This window comes from Bos taurus, chromosome 10, assembly GCF_002263795.3.
Source record: "Bos taurus isolate L1 Dominette 01449 registration number 42190680 breed Hereford chromosome 10, ARS-UCD2.0, whole genome shotgun sequence".
NCBI lineage: Eukaryota > Metazoa > Chordata > Mammalia > Artiodactyla > Bovidae > Bos > Bos taurus.
The window spans coordinates 9,555,117-9,571,818 of NC_037337.1; the positions used below are offsets into that span (position 1 = coordinate 9,555,117).

A 16,702-nucleotide genomic window follows, 5' to 3' on the forward strand; every position below is an offset into this window, starting at 1 on the left:
TGACTTGGTCTCTGGGAGTGAACAGGTAGGGCAGGGCATCCATCAGAATGGATGCTGCAGTCAGGTTGAGTCATGGGTATCTTCCTGATGCTAAGGTTAGCGTTCACCCTGTGAAAACCCGCAGTGAGAATGCCAAGCTCCGGACAGCAATCACGGCATATCTCATATGACAACCCCAGCCTCCTCACGCAGGCCGGACTACACCAAAGCCACTCTCCAATCAGCACGGACAAAACCCGCCGCTTGTCTTCTGAGATGCTTCTTTTACTCCTTTCCCATCTTTTTTTATATTGTCCTCCTTCCCCCTCAATCATGGCTCACCTCCAAGGAAACTGAACCCACGCAGCAGGCCCGGAGCTCCCACAGCAGGGAGCGATGCCCGCGTGCACGGTCCCATAGCCATCCATCCAGCCGGACGGGTGGGCAGCTTGCAGGGGCCATCCTGCTGGGCTGAAATGGGTGCAGGCAGAGGGCTACAGGGACTGCAAAGCGGGAGAGCCAACAAGACACGAAGCAGCAGAGAGCCTGTGAAGGGAACCTGAAGCCAGCAGGCAGCCCGGCCGGCAGCTCCTGAGCTCGTCACGCCTTGTGGCCACCCCAGGGGAGCAGCCCAGGCTGAGGCCAGCGGGCCTGCTCCTGAGATCATCGTCGTGGCTCCATCCCAAACCTGAGTCACTGGGGATTCCACGGGCTGCTAAGAGGGCCCTACGTGTATTTCCAAACCCACACTGCTTGATGCGGTCATGGAAAACTTGGATCTTTGCATTCTATGCTTTTGCTGTGGACCACATCCAGGTCACAGCCTAAGGAAGGCAGCTGGCGAAAACGACCCTGCTGGCCGATTCCCCAGCTTTTGTAATGAATCCCAGAGGGCTACAAACTGACGTGTGCTGGTGGCTCTGCCAAGTTCCAGGCGAGCCCTCACCCAGTGAAGACCAAGCAGCCTATGATTTATCCTGCAAGGGGAGCCTGAGAAGCCTCCTGCAGCCAGGGCTCAATGGCTAGAAGCTGCCTCCAGAAAGGAAAGGAAGGAGGAGAACGTTCGTGTCAGGGGAAGAGGAGTGAGAGGAGGAAGTTCTGTGTTGTCCTATCAATTCAGCTTCCAGAAACCGGCCCGAGGACACCAGAGGCACATGAGAGTCACAGGGCTGCTCTGGGCTCTTCAGTCCCCAAACAGGCGGCCTACGAAGGGCCAGGGAATGACTCGAGACGATGCAGTCACACTGGGTTTCAACAGAACAAGGCCAATTCTAAAGACACCTCTACTTCTTAGAATGTAGCAATTGTTAAGCAACACAAAAAAACATACTAAAAACCTGCCAAGAAAGCATAAATACTTTTATAATCATCATGTAGCTACCACTTACTATTTACCATATGCCAAACACTGTGCTTAAAAGCCTTTCTCATATATGATCTAATTTAATCCTCAACCCTGAGATAGGTACTACTATTAAATCCATTTTCCAAGTGAGAAAACCGGTCAGCATTTCACAGACACTTCAAGGTGAGGTCAGGGCTGATCCAGGGCCAGGTGAGGCTTGAGCTCCAACTGCTGTGGAGAGAAAGCTCTGAACAGCCAGGGCATTTGTGCATGAGCGTTTTGGAAGTGTCGGCTAGGTGCCACCACGAGGTGAGGCCATAAGGGCAAATCCTGCCATCTGGATTAGCTTAATAGTCAATAGCTTTTTTTTTTTTTTTAAAGTAACTCAGATTTTGAGATTTTTCACTGAGGTATATTCTTTTACACCCAACTTCTAAAATCAAAATACTAAGATTTTGATGACTTATGTTACACTCTGAACAGTGACAGCTATACAAGCCTGTGGCCTTTAAGACTAGGCATGGTAAAGGAATACATTGTTGTCGTTCAGTTGCTCAGTTGTGTCCAACTCTTTGCAACCCCATGGACTGCAACATGCTAGGCTTCCCTGTCCTTTAGTATCTCCCAGAGTTTGCTCAAACTCATGTCCATTGAGTCGGTGATGCCATCCAACCATCTCATCCTCTGCCACCCCCTTCTCCTCCTGCCTTCAATCTTTCCCAGCATCAGGGCCTTTCCAATGAGTCAGCTCTTTGCATCACATGGCCAGATTATTGGAGCTTCAGCATCAGTCCTCCCACTGAATATTCAGGGTTGATTTCCTTTAGGATTGACTGGTTTGCTCTCCTAATATATGATAGCATATAATTTTTCACCCAGTTACATTTTACAAAAAAAAATGTCCTTTTTGCCAAAATGCAAGTTGTAAGAACAAACACAGGCTGAGTATATTTCTAGAGAATCCTTTGGTTGCTCTGGCACCAGCCTCCTCTCTCACCATTGGTTTCAATGTTGAATAGATGCAGGGTTGAGAGAGGGTGTGTAGGGAGAGGCGAGAGCGATGCTCACAGCTGTAGCAAGTCCTTGGCTGAGGCTGGGGCCTGACCAAATCTCCTTACAGACTGGCCAAGAGGACAGAAAGCCAGTGGGCTGCTTCAGGCACTCGGGGGCAACTCTCTGAGCCACAGATTCAAGGGCCACATCTGCCATTGACGTTGGCTTGCACTGCCTGGTGGGGACCTCTTATTCGAGGAGAAAGAGCCCACTGGAAATCCCTAACAGATGTGGCCCCTGCCCACCACGAGGGAGCTGGCTGACCAGCAAACGTTTGGTTCATCTTTCCCCTGATTTCTTCTCAGAGGGGTGCTGCTGGGCTGGGTGGTGAAGAGAAACCCCTTTTCTTAGCCTTAGCTCAGTGGTCCCTAGAGAGGCAGGACCTAACTGTACAGGAATCTTTGCCTTCAGCCAATTTTTAGCAATTTCAGGCATTCTGAGATGCCACATGTGTGCATGGGGAACATGAGTGAAAGAAATGAGGAGCAAGCTTTTAGAAAATCAAGACTTCTGCAAGACAGGTGACCAATAGACCAGTATCTTGGGTTGGTACTCCCTTCTCCCCAGCCCTTCTTCCTAGAGGCCTGATACAGAGGGAAAGAGAAACTTCAAGAATAACTCATTGGAGTGTATGAATAATACCTAAAATATGTACTCATCTCTGTGCCAAAATGAACACTCTTGCCATTTATGTGAAATAGCAAACAAGAGCACCAAAAGATGTGGTGGAGCACTCCACATTCCTAGAGACTAAAGTTCACTGGAATAACACCTTATTAAAAACTGCAGGTAAACAGTCTTTGAGACTGAAGGATATCTATAATCTGCAAAGTGATGGTGACGGGACATCCCAAGATGTCCCACCCTACTATAAATGGCTATCCCTTGGCTGAAAGGCAGTGAGTTTCTCAGGATGAAACACATTCCTAGGGATGACAAACCAGAAGCCTTATCTGCATACCAGCATATTGATATAACTCATAATAAAGTCATGAAGTCACAGGAGATGAGCAAATTCACCATAGTCACGCAAACTGAGCAGAAACAACTCCTCTCTGGCCAACGGGGGCTCTTCAACAGGATTAATAATTTGTGTAAATTGGCTTCCCTTCATCTACGTGTTTATTTTGAGTTTTCAAAAAGCTTTGGTAGCACTTCGGTAACACTCCTCAGCAAAAGTTTTAAGACACACACATACTTGCACACCCCTGAGGCCCTGTGTGCCTCGGGGAATAAAGTAGGGACATTTCTCTGACAAGAAAAAGATGATCCATTATGGAAACCGAGCTTACTGAACATTTTTGGAAGGTGAAACGCCAAGCCGAAGGGGATGAATGTCAGATTTGAGAAGTCAATCAAAAGGAGGACAGTGAGTTTCACAGAAGCAAAACTCCAAGATCAGATCGTATTTGCCAATCTCTTGATCTTTTAGAGGAGGAATGCCAACATCCAGAGAAGTGGGTGCATTTATCTTGAGTAAAAGTGCAAGTCAGTAGCAAAGCTGAAAATCAGAATCCTGGCCTCCCAAATTCCCTGAGTGCCTATGAGTGCCTGGGTCTCTCATGGTAGGCTGGTCCTGGCAGAGAAAGAGACGGGGGTCCTGAGATCGGCCATGAGTGTATCCCCCACACAAAAGCAGCAGGAGTGTGGCGCAGGTCCTCTGTCATTCCTCCGGGCCCACGCCCCTCTCCCCAGCATGCACACACAGGGCTCCCTAAGCTCTGGGCAAGGACAACACCTTATCAGCTGGGTTTGGGGAAAAACTGTTGTTGGACCCATTTGCTTGGAAGCCGGCCCTGCTGAGCTCAAGTTCGCCATAAAGCAGGGGAGAGCTGCTTCCTTCGGGGTCTGCTTCTTCACAGGCCTCACGCCAGGCCCAGGGCTTATCTGCACCGTCTGCAGCCCTGGCTCACAGCTGTGGGATGCGCCCTTCAGTGACAGGTGGGGGTGGCCTGCTGTTTCTCCCGGCAGACTTCAGATTAAGAAATACTTTGGTTGCAGTGTTTAAAAAGTGGATTTTCCCCCTGAGAATCAAAGCAAGAGTCTATTCCTCTGCTTCCTGAGCATGTCTCCAAACTCTGGGGTGTGGGGGTTGTGTGTCTGCCACCCAGAACAAGTCCCTTGAGTGTGGACAGACTGATAACCCTCTTGGTTCCAGATCCACTTTTTAACCCCGCATGGGACAGTCTGTGGAAATGCTGGTGGCCATGGAAGTCGTCTTGGCGCTCACAGCCTCCCCTCTGGGATCTCTGTAAGGCGCTCATACTTCTCTTTCCACCCACTTCTAACAAGCTCATTAGTGAGAAACTCCCAGAAAGTGGGAGAGTTAGTTTGTAATTTCTGATCCGAGTGCAAGGAACATTCTGTCAGGCTCCAGGAGACAGTCAGTTTAAACCAGAACAGTTATTAAACACAGAGCAGCGGATACTAATTCCCTCCCGGCCCGCGACCTCCCCGCCCAAAGCTGAAATCATCCCGCGGTGGGGATGGGGAGGTGGGGGCGGGGTGGGTGGCAGCACCCGGCTCACTGCCTGGGAATGACTGCCCCTCCCTGACAGCGGTCCCAGGACACAGTCCACTGCAGGGGGCTTCCTGCACCGCAATTCCTCCCTGGACGCCCGAGGGCGGAAAGCATGCTTTTAATTTAGTGGGAAAAGCAAAAAGTAGGCGCTCATTTGTTTGCCGAGCTTATTGCCTTCATGGGCTCAGACTGGCTGATCGGGAAAGCCAAGCCCCGTGGCAGCTTTCTCAAACAAAACCCAGCAACTTAGAACCAGGGGATACAGGCTAAGAGGAGGAGCAGGGGAGAGCAGAGAACAAAGAGCCTTGCCTTTGCTTCAGGGGAGTGAGACAGGGCAAAGGGAGCGATGAGGGCAGCGCGTGGCTGCTGCCTAGCCCCGGAGAGAAGACAGCGCCCCTACAGACGCACACGCAGCAAAGCAGTGAGGCGTGGGCGTGCCGCACACACGCAGTGGCACCCTAGGGCCACTCCTAGGGCCCCCTCCCCTCCGCGCACGCTTACCTGCGATTCCTTGCAGCAGCCCACACACGTTGAAGATGCTTTTCTTCATGATGCTCTGCACACACATGGTGAAGACAGACACCAGGGCCACAGTGCACAGAATGAAGATGCCCACGGCTAAGAAAATAGCGGTGGCCTGCCAGAAGCCGCTGGCGATCTCGCCGAAGCTCTCTGCGTAGGGCCCGCACAGTGTCTCGCGCGGGAGGTGCTGCACGCCGGGGTTCCGAATGCAGCGGGCGTAGATGCCCAGCGTGGGGTGGTAGGGCTCCGGGGTGCCCGCGCCCTGCTCGCCCGGCTCGGCGCTGCCGCGGGGCTTGGCTTTCCCGATCAGCCAGTCTGCGCTCATGAAGGCAATGAGCTCGGCGAACGCCACCACAATACTCAGGAGGGTCCAGAGCATCGAGCGACAGGTGACAATGACATGACACATATTGATGCTCAAGGCGGAGGGAGTCGGGAGTCCAAGGGGTGAGCAAGCGCAGCGAGCCGCGCCGCGGCAGTGGGGAAGGCGCGGGAAGGCGGCTCAGGCGGGGGCTCCCTCGTCCCGGCGTCGTCGGGCAGCGCGCCCCGGGGCTGTCATGCTGCCATGTCGCAGCTCCGCGGCCGCAGCCTCACCTGCGGAGAGACGAGAGGAGGGCGGTGAGCGGCGCCAGCCCCGCCCTGCCGCCCGGCCGCCCGCCCACTGGCGGGTCGGGACCCCAGTGCGCGCCGCGCCCTGGCGAGCCCCGCGCCCCGCCAACACGCTGCCCCGGCTCCGCGAGCTGGCCGGCTTCTTTGTTTCCAGGGCGCTCCTGTGGTGCCCCTTATCTCTAGGCTGCACTGCTCACTCACCCGGGCCATCTTGCGCGCTGGGCTCCGGCCCCGGTTGTGCGCTCTTGGGACGCCGCTCCTGCTCCATCACATCTTACTAGAAAAAGTCCAGCTGCACAGGCTGCGTTCAGACGGATCAAGATAGGCTGCTAGGGAACTGTGTCCACGGACGAGCCGCGATTTAAAAGTTTACAGGACTTGGTACTAGATGAGCTGAATTTGCCAAATTTGTATCAAAAGCTTTTGCTTATTAGCAGCTTTTGCAACTCCCGATTTTACTGTATGGAAATCAACTTACTAGCAGAGGCACAGGAGGGAGTATTTGCTTCAGAGGTAATGGAGAATTTAAAAGGAAAATAATGCCATGATAAATAATAAAACTTTGCCTCGCAAACTTATTTTTCATGCATTTCTCACGGGGTGATTTTTAGACAAAATAAACTACAGAAGTTAAAATGTGAAGAAGAGGAAGAAGAAAAAAAAAAAAAAAACTCCAAGAACTGTTGACTTACTCACTTGTGGGAATTATTCAAAACAGGGGCATTAATGACCGTTGACTAAGTATCATTACCACCGAGGGGACCTGCTGACAACAGAGCCTTGCCAGTGAAGAATGCGTCCCTTGAACCATCCCAGTCCATCACAGGGCCTCTCCCCGAGCTTTGGTTCACACCAGGTCTGAAACTCAACACGCCCATTGTTTCTGATCTCACAAGGCCTCATTCTGTTCCCAAGGACAAACGGCTGGCTTCATTACCAGAGGGCCCTGCTCTGACGGCTCAAACCTCCTTCAGGGAGGCCTGAACCCTGAAATGGGCCACAGGGCTCCTCACAGCCCCATCTTCCTGCCTCTCCCCGCGCCCCACCTCCCCCGAGGTCAGGAAAATCCCACAGCTTGCAATGGACATCTGGGCGCATGGCTCTGTTCTGAATGATTACTTATTAACCCAGGTCACATCAACTCCCTAAGAACTACAGACAGCCTGGTGGCCTGTGGGCCATGGCTGGGCAGGGAGTTACGGAGGAGGGAGGAAGTGGGGAAAGAAGGGAGTGGGTGTCAAAGCTTCACCACCATGCTGGCTCACAGCCTAGTGAGCGGTGATGATTTATAAAACAGTGGATTTAACACTTACACAAGATGCTGTTTTGAGAAATTAGCTAGTGCAAAGCTAGGAACACAGGAACTTAACGGTCACATGTACACTTGTGTGTGTGTAGCACTGGGGAAGGGAGAGATGGTGTGTTGCACCACAAAGGTTCCTGGACACACGGCATGTAACTTCTCGGAGCCTTTGCTGTCAGCTCCCTCACGGACCACATGGAGAAAGAGAGGGGCCCCTGCCTCACGACACTGTTGTGAGAATGAAGCGGGAACAGTGAAAGCGCCTGCACAGCGCCTGGCACCGTAAGTGCTCAGTAAACATCAAGGCCTTTGCCTCGACAGTTTTTCCCCTAACAGGGCTGAGACTGGTCAGCGGTTTAGCCAGTGGACGTGCTCGGTGGTAACTGAATCTTGGCCCTTACACATAGAGGAGGATCAAGCCCAGGCTATTTAGAGATGGATGAGGTCACTCCTGGTGTCCAAGCTTCCCTGGTGGGCTTTGAGGCTGAGGTCCTGGGTCTTACTTCCTGTTTCCCTACTGCCTAACACAGCTGACAAATTCAGCTGGGGAAAATAAATTAGCACAAGGCCAGAAGTATAATCTAATCTCACTCAGTCACTCTTACCCTCTCACCCCATATTACCAAATAGAAATGGCTTCTGAGTAAGAAGTTACCAATGCAAAAGAGCTCTGGAGGAGACCTGTGTGTAATGAAAGCGATCATTTCAAGAGAACAAGAAAACAAGCGAGGATGACTCCCACGAGGAGCCTGCGCTTCATCCAAACAGTTCCCACCCACCAGGCTTACAAACGCTTCTAATTCACAGGTGGAGAGTCTGCTTGTTAGAGACAGAAGCTCTATCCAACCTTCCCATTTGATTCTCTGGTCTGCTCAGTCGTGTCCAACCCTTCTGCGACCCCACGGACTGTAGCCCCCTATGGGATTCTCCAGGCAAGGATACTGGAGGGGCTGCCATGCTCTCCTCCAGGGATCAAACCCACATCTCTTGTGTCTCCTGCATTGGCAGGTGGGTTCTTTACCACTAGCGCCACCTGGGAAGCTCCCCATTTGAATAGAAAGCCAGTTTACTGGTGCCCCCAGTTGCCACCAATCCCTGCCCCTCGACTGTTCAGTGGCACTTCTTCAATGTGAATATAAAACCTTTACATATTTGTCCTCTTGCAGAACCTCAGACTCTGCTACAGCCCCTCAGGTGACTTGGATCTTAACGAAGATGCCAAATGTACAGTGTCCTGCTCAGCAAGGTCAGCTTCCAGCCAGGGGTGGGATTAGGCTGCAACTTCTAAGAGAAAGGATGCGAAACTTCAAGAGAAGGGAAGAAGGCACATTTAGGCTTAGCACGGTTCTTAGCAATGGTTCTTGCCAAATTTAAGGCAGAATTATTCCAGGACCCCTGTGTGTAAATTCAGAAAATTCAGTTCCCTGTCCATCTGTGCTAAAACAAGTCCCCCTCCACTGTACCAGATTGTTGCAGCCACCCCAGAGTGCCTGCAATGAGGCCTTCACTTTTCTGTTTGGAAAAGGGAGATAAGATGCTTTGGTCTCCTCAGCAAGTCTGCTAATGACTACTTTAGAGGAATAGCCATGATATGCAAGGCTGACAAAAACTGGCTTTCCGGAGGATCCAAGAAAAGTCCTTGGGTCAGGGGAGAGGCAGCAAGGGGATTCTACCGTGCTCCGCGCTCTGTCACATGCCCCAGCGGGGAAGGCGTGCCCTGAGATAAGAGCCACATCAAAGGGGAACAGGATCCAGGGTACGGATCTCGTTAACCGCAGGATTCAGCACAGCGCTCCTTCGCAGCCCTCCCTGCTGTTCACTGCGATTCCCACTCCTCCAAAGATCACATAATGAGACCAGACCCTTGCTGAGCTTCCATGTAAACATCTTCTCTCTACAGGCCACTAAACACATGCCCCCTCCAGGATGCTTGGCTTTACTACCACATCCCTGGTGTTTATGGATAACGTGGACAGCCCTCCAACTTTCAGAAAATTATGCTAGTCCACAGAGGAAAACCTCTTAGCAAGGGATAAACAAAAAACAAAAAAACAACAGCCCTAAACAAATGAGACTTCGGCAGAAACCTAGAGTAATATACCAAAGTCAGAATACAGAGCCAAGAGAAGTGACAAATGGTGGGTCCATGGGCGTCTGCACACCTCTCCACAGGTCCCTACTATTTAGAAGAAGGGCTGCTATTAGCAGAGCTGAATGGGGTCCTTCCCTTGGCAGCTTCCTGCCGTCAGTGAGAAGGGAAGAGAGTGCGTTCAGGCGGAACTGCCCTAAGAGATTACAGTCTGGAAGCTTGGGAGCAAAGGCCAGAGCCTCTAGAAAGGCGGGGCAGACCGAGTGGCCTTGCGTCAATGCTGCCTCAGTGGGACAGTGGGGAGCGGAGCTGCTGTCCGCAGCTGGCTGGCATGCCCACACTCTCCACCATCACGCCAGCAGCGATGCCCAAGAAGGGGGCCGTGCACACCACGTTTTGGAGTACAGCACCACCTCACTTACCTGGGTGTTGTGCTTCAACTTCATTAAGACAATCTGCCAGCATAGACAGAAGGTGAAGACAATGAGCACTGTGCACTGAACACTGGCTTACACGCTGCCCTGTCTGTTCCATCCACAGTACACACACTCACACACAAACACTCGTCCCCTGGACCGTTTGAAAATGAGTTACAGATGTCTTGACGCTTCACCCCTAAACATTTCTGCATATACGTCCTAAAAATGAGGACACTCTCCTACGTAACCAAAATAAAATTAACACACCCAAGAAAACTGACAATAATTTCCTTATATCTGTAAGCCCGGTCCACACTCAAATTTCCCTACCCTGCCCCAATTTTTATAGCTGTTTTCTTAAAACCGTGACGCAATCGAGGCTCATGCATCACTTTTAATTATGTCTTTAATCGCTTTTAGTCAAAAAATAGTCCTTACATCCCTAACCTACCCTGCCCTGCCTTTATTTTTTTCCCTTGACGCTGACTTATTTGAAGATACCAGGCCAGTTGTCTTACAGGATACCCAGCAATCTGATTTGTCTATTTCCTCATGATGCCATTTAAACTTGTTCTCTATCCTCTATCACAGAGAAAATGGAAGTTAAATCTAAAGTTAATCTCGTTTAGATTCAGCTTAAGCATTTTTGGTAAGAATCCTTCATAGTTGATGCTGTGTAATTCCTACTGCATCACATTTGGGAGGAATATGAGTGAGGCTACACCTCAGAATCAGAGGAACTTGACACATACATCTATGTATACACATGTGTAAGTGTTGTGTGTGTGTGCACAGAAAAAGACAAAAACAGAACAGTCTGTACGGCCCTCTCCAGTCCTAGTAAAATCCATATTTGGTGAGGAAGTGAGCAGAAAGCCGCTCTGGGTAGGACTCTTTCTGTTGTTGTTGTTTGTTTATGGCTGTGCTGGGTCTTCGTTGCTGCTTTCTCTAGCTGCAGTGAGCAGGGGCTACTCTAGTCGCGGTGGGCCGGCTTCTCGTTGCAGTGGTTCCTCCTGTTGCAGAGCACAGGCTCTAGGAGCACAGGCTTCAGTAGTTGAGGCTCACAGACTTATCAGCTGTGCCTTACGGGCTCCAGAGCTCAGGCTCAGTGGTTGTGGTGCATGGGCTTAGTTGCTCTGAGGCTGGTGGAATCTTCCCGGACCAGGGATCGAACCTGTGGCCCCGGGTTGGGAGATGGCTTCTTAACCCCTTGCCCAGCAAGGAAGTCCAGAACTCTAGTTTCTTTCTTTTTTTTTTTTTTTTTGAGTTTTGAATATTTATTAACTTTGGTTTTTTTAAATTTTATTTTAATTGGAGGATGATTGCTTTACAGTGTTGTGTTGGTTTCTGTGATACAACAACATGAATCAGCCGTAAGTATGCACACGTCCCCTCCTTCTTGCACCTCCCTCACACCCCCCACCCCATTCCACTCCTTTAGGTTTCAGGACCCTCTTTTTTAAAGAGCTCCTGGGACGGTGTGTGGGGGAGGTGGTTCTGATGTCACAGTTAAGAAGCTCTGTTTTGAGGGGTGCCATCCTGGAAGCTAAACAAATTCTTTACCAAAGGAACTTTACACAGTATCTGTGGTTCAGTAAGTACTAAAAGAATATGAGCTCCTGTGATTAATAAGAAATTTACTACACTGACCCACGTGGCCCAAATAATCGATACACTTTGGAGCAGGCTGCATTTTACTTCCACGTCGCTGGTAGTTTCTTGGCCAACGTCCACATTCATTATTACCATCTCCCTCAGATATACAAGTCACACAGAGGCTCAGCACCGTGGCCTCCCGCACAGCGTCTTCTGGAAGGATAAGAGAATTAGGAAAGTAGAATTTATGTGCTGTTGCCTTCCAAAAGTTAGAAAGACCCTCTAGAGTGCTGACTCGAAGAGTGTGGTCCCCGGGCCCCCCCAGCTCCTAGAGGGGGATATGGGCCACCTGTTTCAAAGTGCATAAGTTCCCAGCTCCCACACACTGAACCAAACTTTCTGGAAGGGCTGCCAGAACTGCGTCTCTAACAAGCCCCCAGGAGATTCTTTACACACTGAATTCTGAGAGTCAGTCAGCCGGAAGGTCTCAGACTCGGTGAGGTCCGCCTGCATGAGAGGCTGCATGGTGCTGGGTCGGGGTGGGGATGGGGCAGGGCTGCTGAGGCTGCAGAGACGGGCGAGGACGTGTGTGGCCCAGCGCATCATCGCAGAGCCAGACTTTTGTGCCCTGCACAGCTCACGAAGCCACACGAGGGCAGGAATGAGCGATTCTGCAGGGCAGCCAGCTGTCCCCCCAACCTCCAGCCCCTTGCTCACAGGCTGTCCAGGAACACTCCTATGGCAAGGGGCCCCCATCCATCAGCACCTCCTCTCCAGAGCACAAAGCAGAGTGACAGCCGATGGGACAGTGCTGGTGTGAACAGCTCGGCACCTTACATGTTTTTTGTTTTTTTTTTAAATCAGCTACCAAAGGAAGTCTGCAAACTCTCACTTGCCCTGGTTACTCCCTAAAATACACTGACTATGGTAATGCAGACACCTTGACTCTATTGAAGCAGAGCGTCCAAATACCCTAGAAATTACACTGTTCCTTAAGTCACGGTCTCAACAGGCTCACCCCTCCTCCTGGCTGCCAACACCCTTTCCTCAGGGATAACTAGTCCCACATCCCACCTCTGACTCTGTGGGCAATCTTTCAACTGGGGGCGACTGTGCCCTCCCTGCCTTGCAGGGAACGCTGGCAATGTCTAGAGACACTGTTGGTTATCACAGCTTGGGGTGGGGAGGGGTGCTACTGGCATCTAGCGGGCAGAGGTCAGGAGGCCAATATCCCGGGCCGCTCCCCTTGACAGAGCCAGTCGGTGGTGTGGATGGTGAGAGCCCACGCAGGGAGCTTCCTGCAGTTTTCATATTTGTAGGTACAATTTAAGAACAGAGCTCTAAACTCTCATATTTTAGAAACGTCTGCTCTGAAGAGTAAGTCAAGCTCTATCATCTGGATGGACATGCATAGCCTTCGCTAAATTAAGTACACTTTCACTTGTTTTTCTGAAATTTGTTAAAGGTCCAAGCTAATCTGTATCAGGCTGTCCAAGATGTTAGGCTGATCTGTCCAAGATGTCAGGCTGACAGGACATGGACTCCAACTGGCCAGCATCAACAGAACCGTGACCCTGGCTCTCCTGGGGTCCTGGCAGTTTCTCTGGACCACACATGGAAGTCAGTCTTTGTTTTCAGTAATCTCTACAAATGGCAAAATGGGGCTTCTTGAAACTTCGCTTGGCCGCACGGCTTTTATTTCTCTCGAGCTCTCCTTCTCCAGACTTGGGCTGGCCACTCAGGACGTGCTCAGGTGGCCGTGCCCGCTGCGGATGTCAGGGACTCTCAAGGAACTTACCGAGTGGACCTAAGTAATCTTAGGCATTCCAGGTCTTACTGACCCCAGCTCAGCTCCCCTCTGTAGGTGGTTCTATCTCCTGCTGAACCCATCGGTGGTTTTAGCTGCCTGGTGCCCCGCCCCGCCGGAGAAGCAGAGACTCCACTCTCCAGAACGCCTCAGCAAGCCTCTTTTTATCTGGGTCTGGAGCACTTGGTGAGGAGTTGCTGACTGTCAAGTTGGTTTTTTTAATCCCCCAGTCCCGGCCAGTCGGATATTTCTTCCTTGATGCCCACTTCAACTCCTCTGTACCCAGTCAATCCACTTTCTAAGCACACATTTCTGGAGGAGTCATTTTTATACTCTATCCTGAGGCGTCAGCAACCAAGGTCAACAGGTCCACCTATCTGGTCCCAGTTTCTAAATGATCCGTTCTTTAAGATTTGTCAAGCCCACTTACATATTTCATAACTTTTTTTCTTTCCACAAATGTCATCATCTAAAAACCTGTAGGAGGTCGAGGAGACCTTTCGGAAAATATCATCATCTTCCTTTAGTCTCTTTCTGTCCAGCAGGAGTGACTGGAGAACTGACTTCCACAGTAGACTCTAAGGTGTGATTCAGTCAAGATCCGATTAGCCAGGGGCTTATGCCCTGCATGCACTGTGGGATGGCAAAGGCTTCAGGTTTAAGTGGAATCAGAACTTGAGCTTCAAGAGCTGCCTTTCAATGTCCCTGTTATATATAAGTTTAAACAGAAAGTGTTTTTCATATTCATCATGAATTCTGGAAAAATATGAGCCCTTAAAGTGAGCCTCACCAGTATTTTCAGGATCAATAAGCACAGAGTTTGGGGACTTTCCTGGTGATCCAGTGGTTAAGAACCCGCCTTTCAATGCAGGGGATGGAGGTTCGATCCCTGATCAGGGAACTAAGATCCCACATGCTGCAGGGCAACTAAGCCCGTGTGCCACGAGTACTGAAGCTGGTGGGTTGCAGCCACTGAAGCCTGCACGCTCTAGAGCTCATGCTCTGCAACGAGAAGCCTGCACACTGCAACTAGGGAGCGGTCCCCACATGCTCACCGAGAGGACGCCTGCATGCAGCAATGGAGACTCCGCCCCCAATTTTTTTTTTTTCAATTTAAATAAAAAAAATAAAAGAAAGCAGAGAGTTTTAATGGACAAAGTAACAAAGGGTGAAAACCAAAAAGCTTATAAGAACTTACATATAAAATCAAGATACTTCCTGCTTCATGAACTCCCTGGTGTCAATAGAGGGGAGACTGCCAAGTCCTCTGCTCCCGTGACCCAAGCCTGAGAATCAATAACCCTTAGAGGACGGGCTTCTGGCTCATCTAAGTGACAGCTGGGCAGTGCCCCCAGCATCAGGGAGTTTGGACGTTCATTCAGACAGCAGCTGCAGGCTTTCCTGTCCCCTCTGCACAGAGGCAGAAAGAATCGCTGCTTGTTCACAAGACACACGGCCATCAGCCAGGTTCCCTTCCAGCAGCTTAAGAAAACCCAAACACGATCAATGAAGAGGATTATGCCGTCGGTTACTTCTGAGCCTCTCACACAAACCCATAAAACACCAAGTAAACTCAAGAATCAAGTAGAACAAGAGTCGTCTCCTTACTGGAAGCTTCCAGAAAAGCTCTTGTGAAAGGACGTGTTATTCTTTCAAATATCATGTCTCTTCTTGGAGGAAGATATTTCCCGACCCCACAGACATGAGACCAGATCATGGGACTCGTTCAGCCAATTCAGCGTGGGTAGAAGTCACACAAGCCACTTCTGGGCGGAAGAGCTTGGGGGAGGGGTGCCCCGTTGTCCAGCTCGCTTCTCTCTCCCATGAAATAAGAACAATCCCAGATGAGACCTCTCTGACAGCCTGAGTCTCTGACAACATGAAGCAGAGGAACAGCTGACCCTTGACGGACAAGTGGAGTGGCTGAAAAAACCAAACCCCTGTGGTTGCCAATGCTGAGATTTTAAGGTCACACACAACCCAACTTCCTCCAAGGGCCGAGCTCCTGGCAGAGCCAGGGCCCGTCTATTCTGTCTTTGGTGTCGAGATACATTCAACTCCACCATCCTCTATGATAGACACGGCAAAGTAGTTTGCAGTTGGAAAGCAATAAAAGTCATCCAGTGACCCTCAATCTGTGTGTGTTAGTCACTCAGTCGTGTCTGACTCTGCGACCCCATGGACTGTAGCCCGCCAGGCTCCTCTGTCCATGGGGATTCTCCAGACAAGAATACTGGAGCGGGCTGCCATACCCTCCTCCAGGGGATCATCCTGACCCAGGGATCCAACCTGCATCTCCTGCACTGCCAGGCAAATTCCTTACCACTGAGGCACCGGGGAAGCCCCATTAAAGACTGGCAACTATCCCAGAAGCATTCACTGTACAATTCAACAACGTAGGCTGCTTCAATAAAAAGTTTACTTTCTTCATATATTTATCTTAGGGTTAATGCATGGAGTTACTAAGAAAAAAGAAAAAAACCCCTACTGAGCAAATGAGGACAATGAGAAGTGACCCTGAGGGCTGCAGCTGCAAGAACCACTTTCCACATCAGACGCTTCTCCGAGCCTCTTACCAGAGAGTCCTGACTCACTCACGCTGCCTCCCTTTCCTTCTCTGCTCCCATTTCTTGCATCCTGGGGTGGCTCCAGTCACATTGTGCAGCCGCCAGCTAGGATGGCAACTTGGAAGTGTGCTTCTAACAGGCACAAGAAGAGAGCTCTGAGCTCCGCCTGCAGGAGGCTCGGCCAGGCTGGCAGCTCAGGAGACACTTCCAGGGCCTGCTGGTACCAGGTGTCAGCCCGGGACAGAGGTCTTTCCTGGGAATGGAGCGCATGGGGCCGGAGTGAGGAATCTATGAACTGAGGGGGCAAGAGACTAGAGGAGAGCAGTGGGATGACCGACAGCCTCAGCCTCTGGCTGGGAACTGGAAGGAATGGTGGCTGGGCAGGCAGTGCAGAGCGTGAAAAGCTCAGCCCACAGGGCGCGAGGTAGAAGGAGCGGCTCGCAGGCAGAGAAGTGGCCTTGACCACACTTTTAACTGGTTTCAGGCCATCTCCATCATGAGACTCCAAATAGTCCCTCTAGGAATACAGTCATTTCAGAGATGGAGGAAAAGACCGTGGAGCATTAGGGTTAAAAAACTGGTAGCTTCTATGAGGAAGGTGAGTGTCAGCTAACGGTGAGAACGCCCGTCCCTTTAAAAATACAGTTGTTTGAAGTTAGGTATCACCTCTTTTTGAACCATGTATATATAGAGATACACAAGCATACATACGTGGTATCACCTTACAAGCTCAAAAACTAGTAGTAGACAAAAACGTTAATCTGGAAATAGCCACAGGTGGTTAAAGAATGGCAGAAATGGTTTTCTTTCCTTGCATCTCCACTGGCCCTGAAAACCTGACCCGTGAGTGCTACTGGCAGAGGCAGCGGCGGCGGTTAACGTTCAAGCTGGG

General features: G+C 50.7%; 1 protein-coding gene across 2 annotated transcripts in view; it reads right to left on the reverse strand.

The window, feature by feature from the left end:
- The window catches only part of LHFPL2 (LHFPL tetraspan subfamily member 2), a 174,351-nt gene that overhangs the window by 20,651 nt on the left and 136,998 nt on the right, over window positions 1-16,702 (reverse strand). The window contains 2 exon segments of one of the 2 annotated variants that reach the window (NM_001099151.1): window positions 5,400-6,014; window positions 6,231-6,249. In NM_001099151.1, the coding sequence (NP_001092621.1) occupies window positions 5,400-5,829 (430 nt within the window). In that variant the 5' untranslated portion in view covers window positions 5,830-6,014; window positions 6,231-6,249. 2 annotated transcript variants of the gene reach the window in all.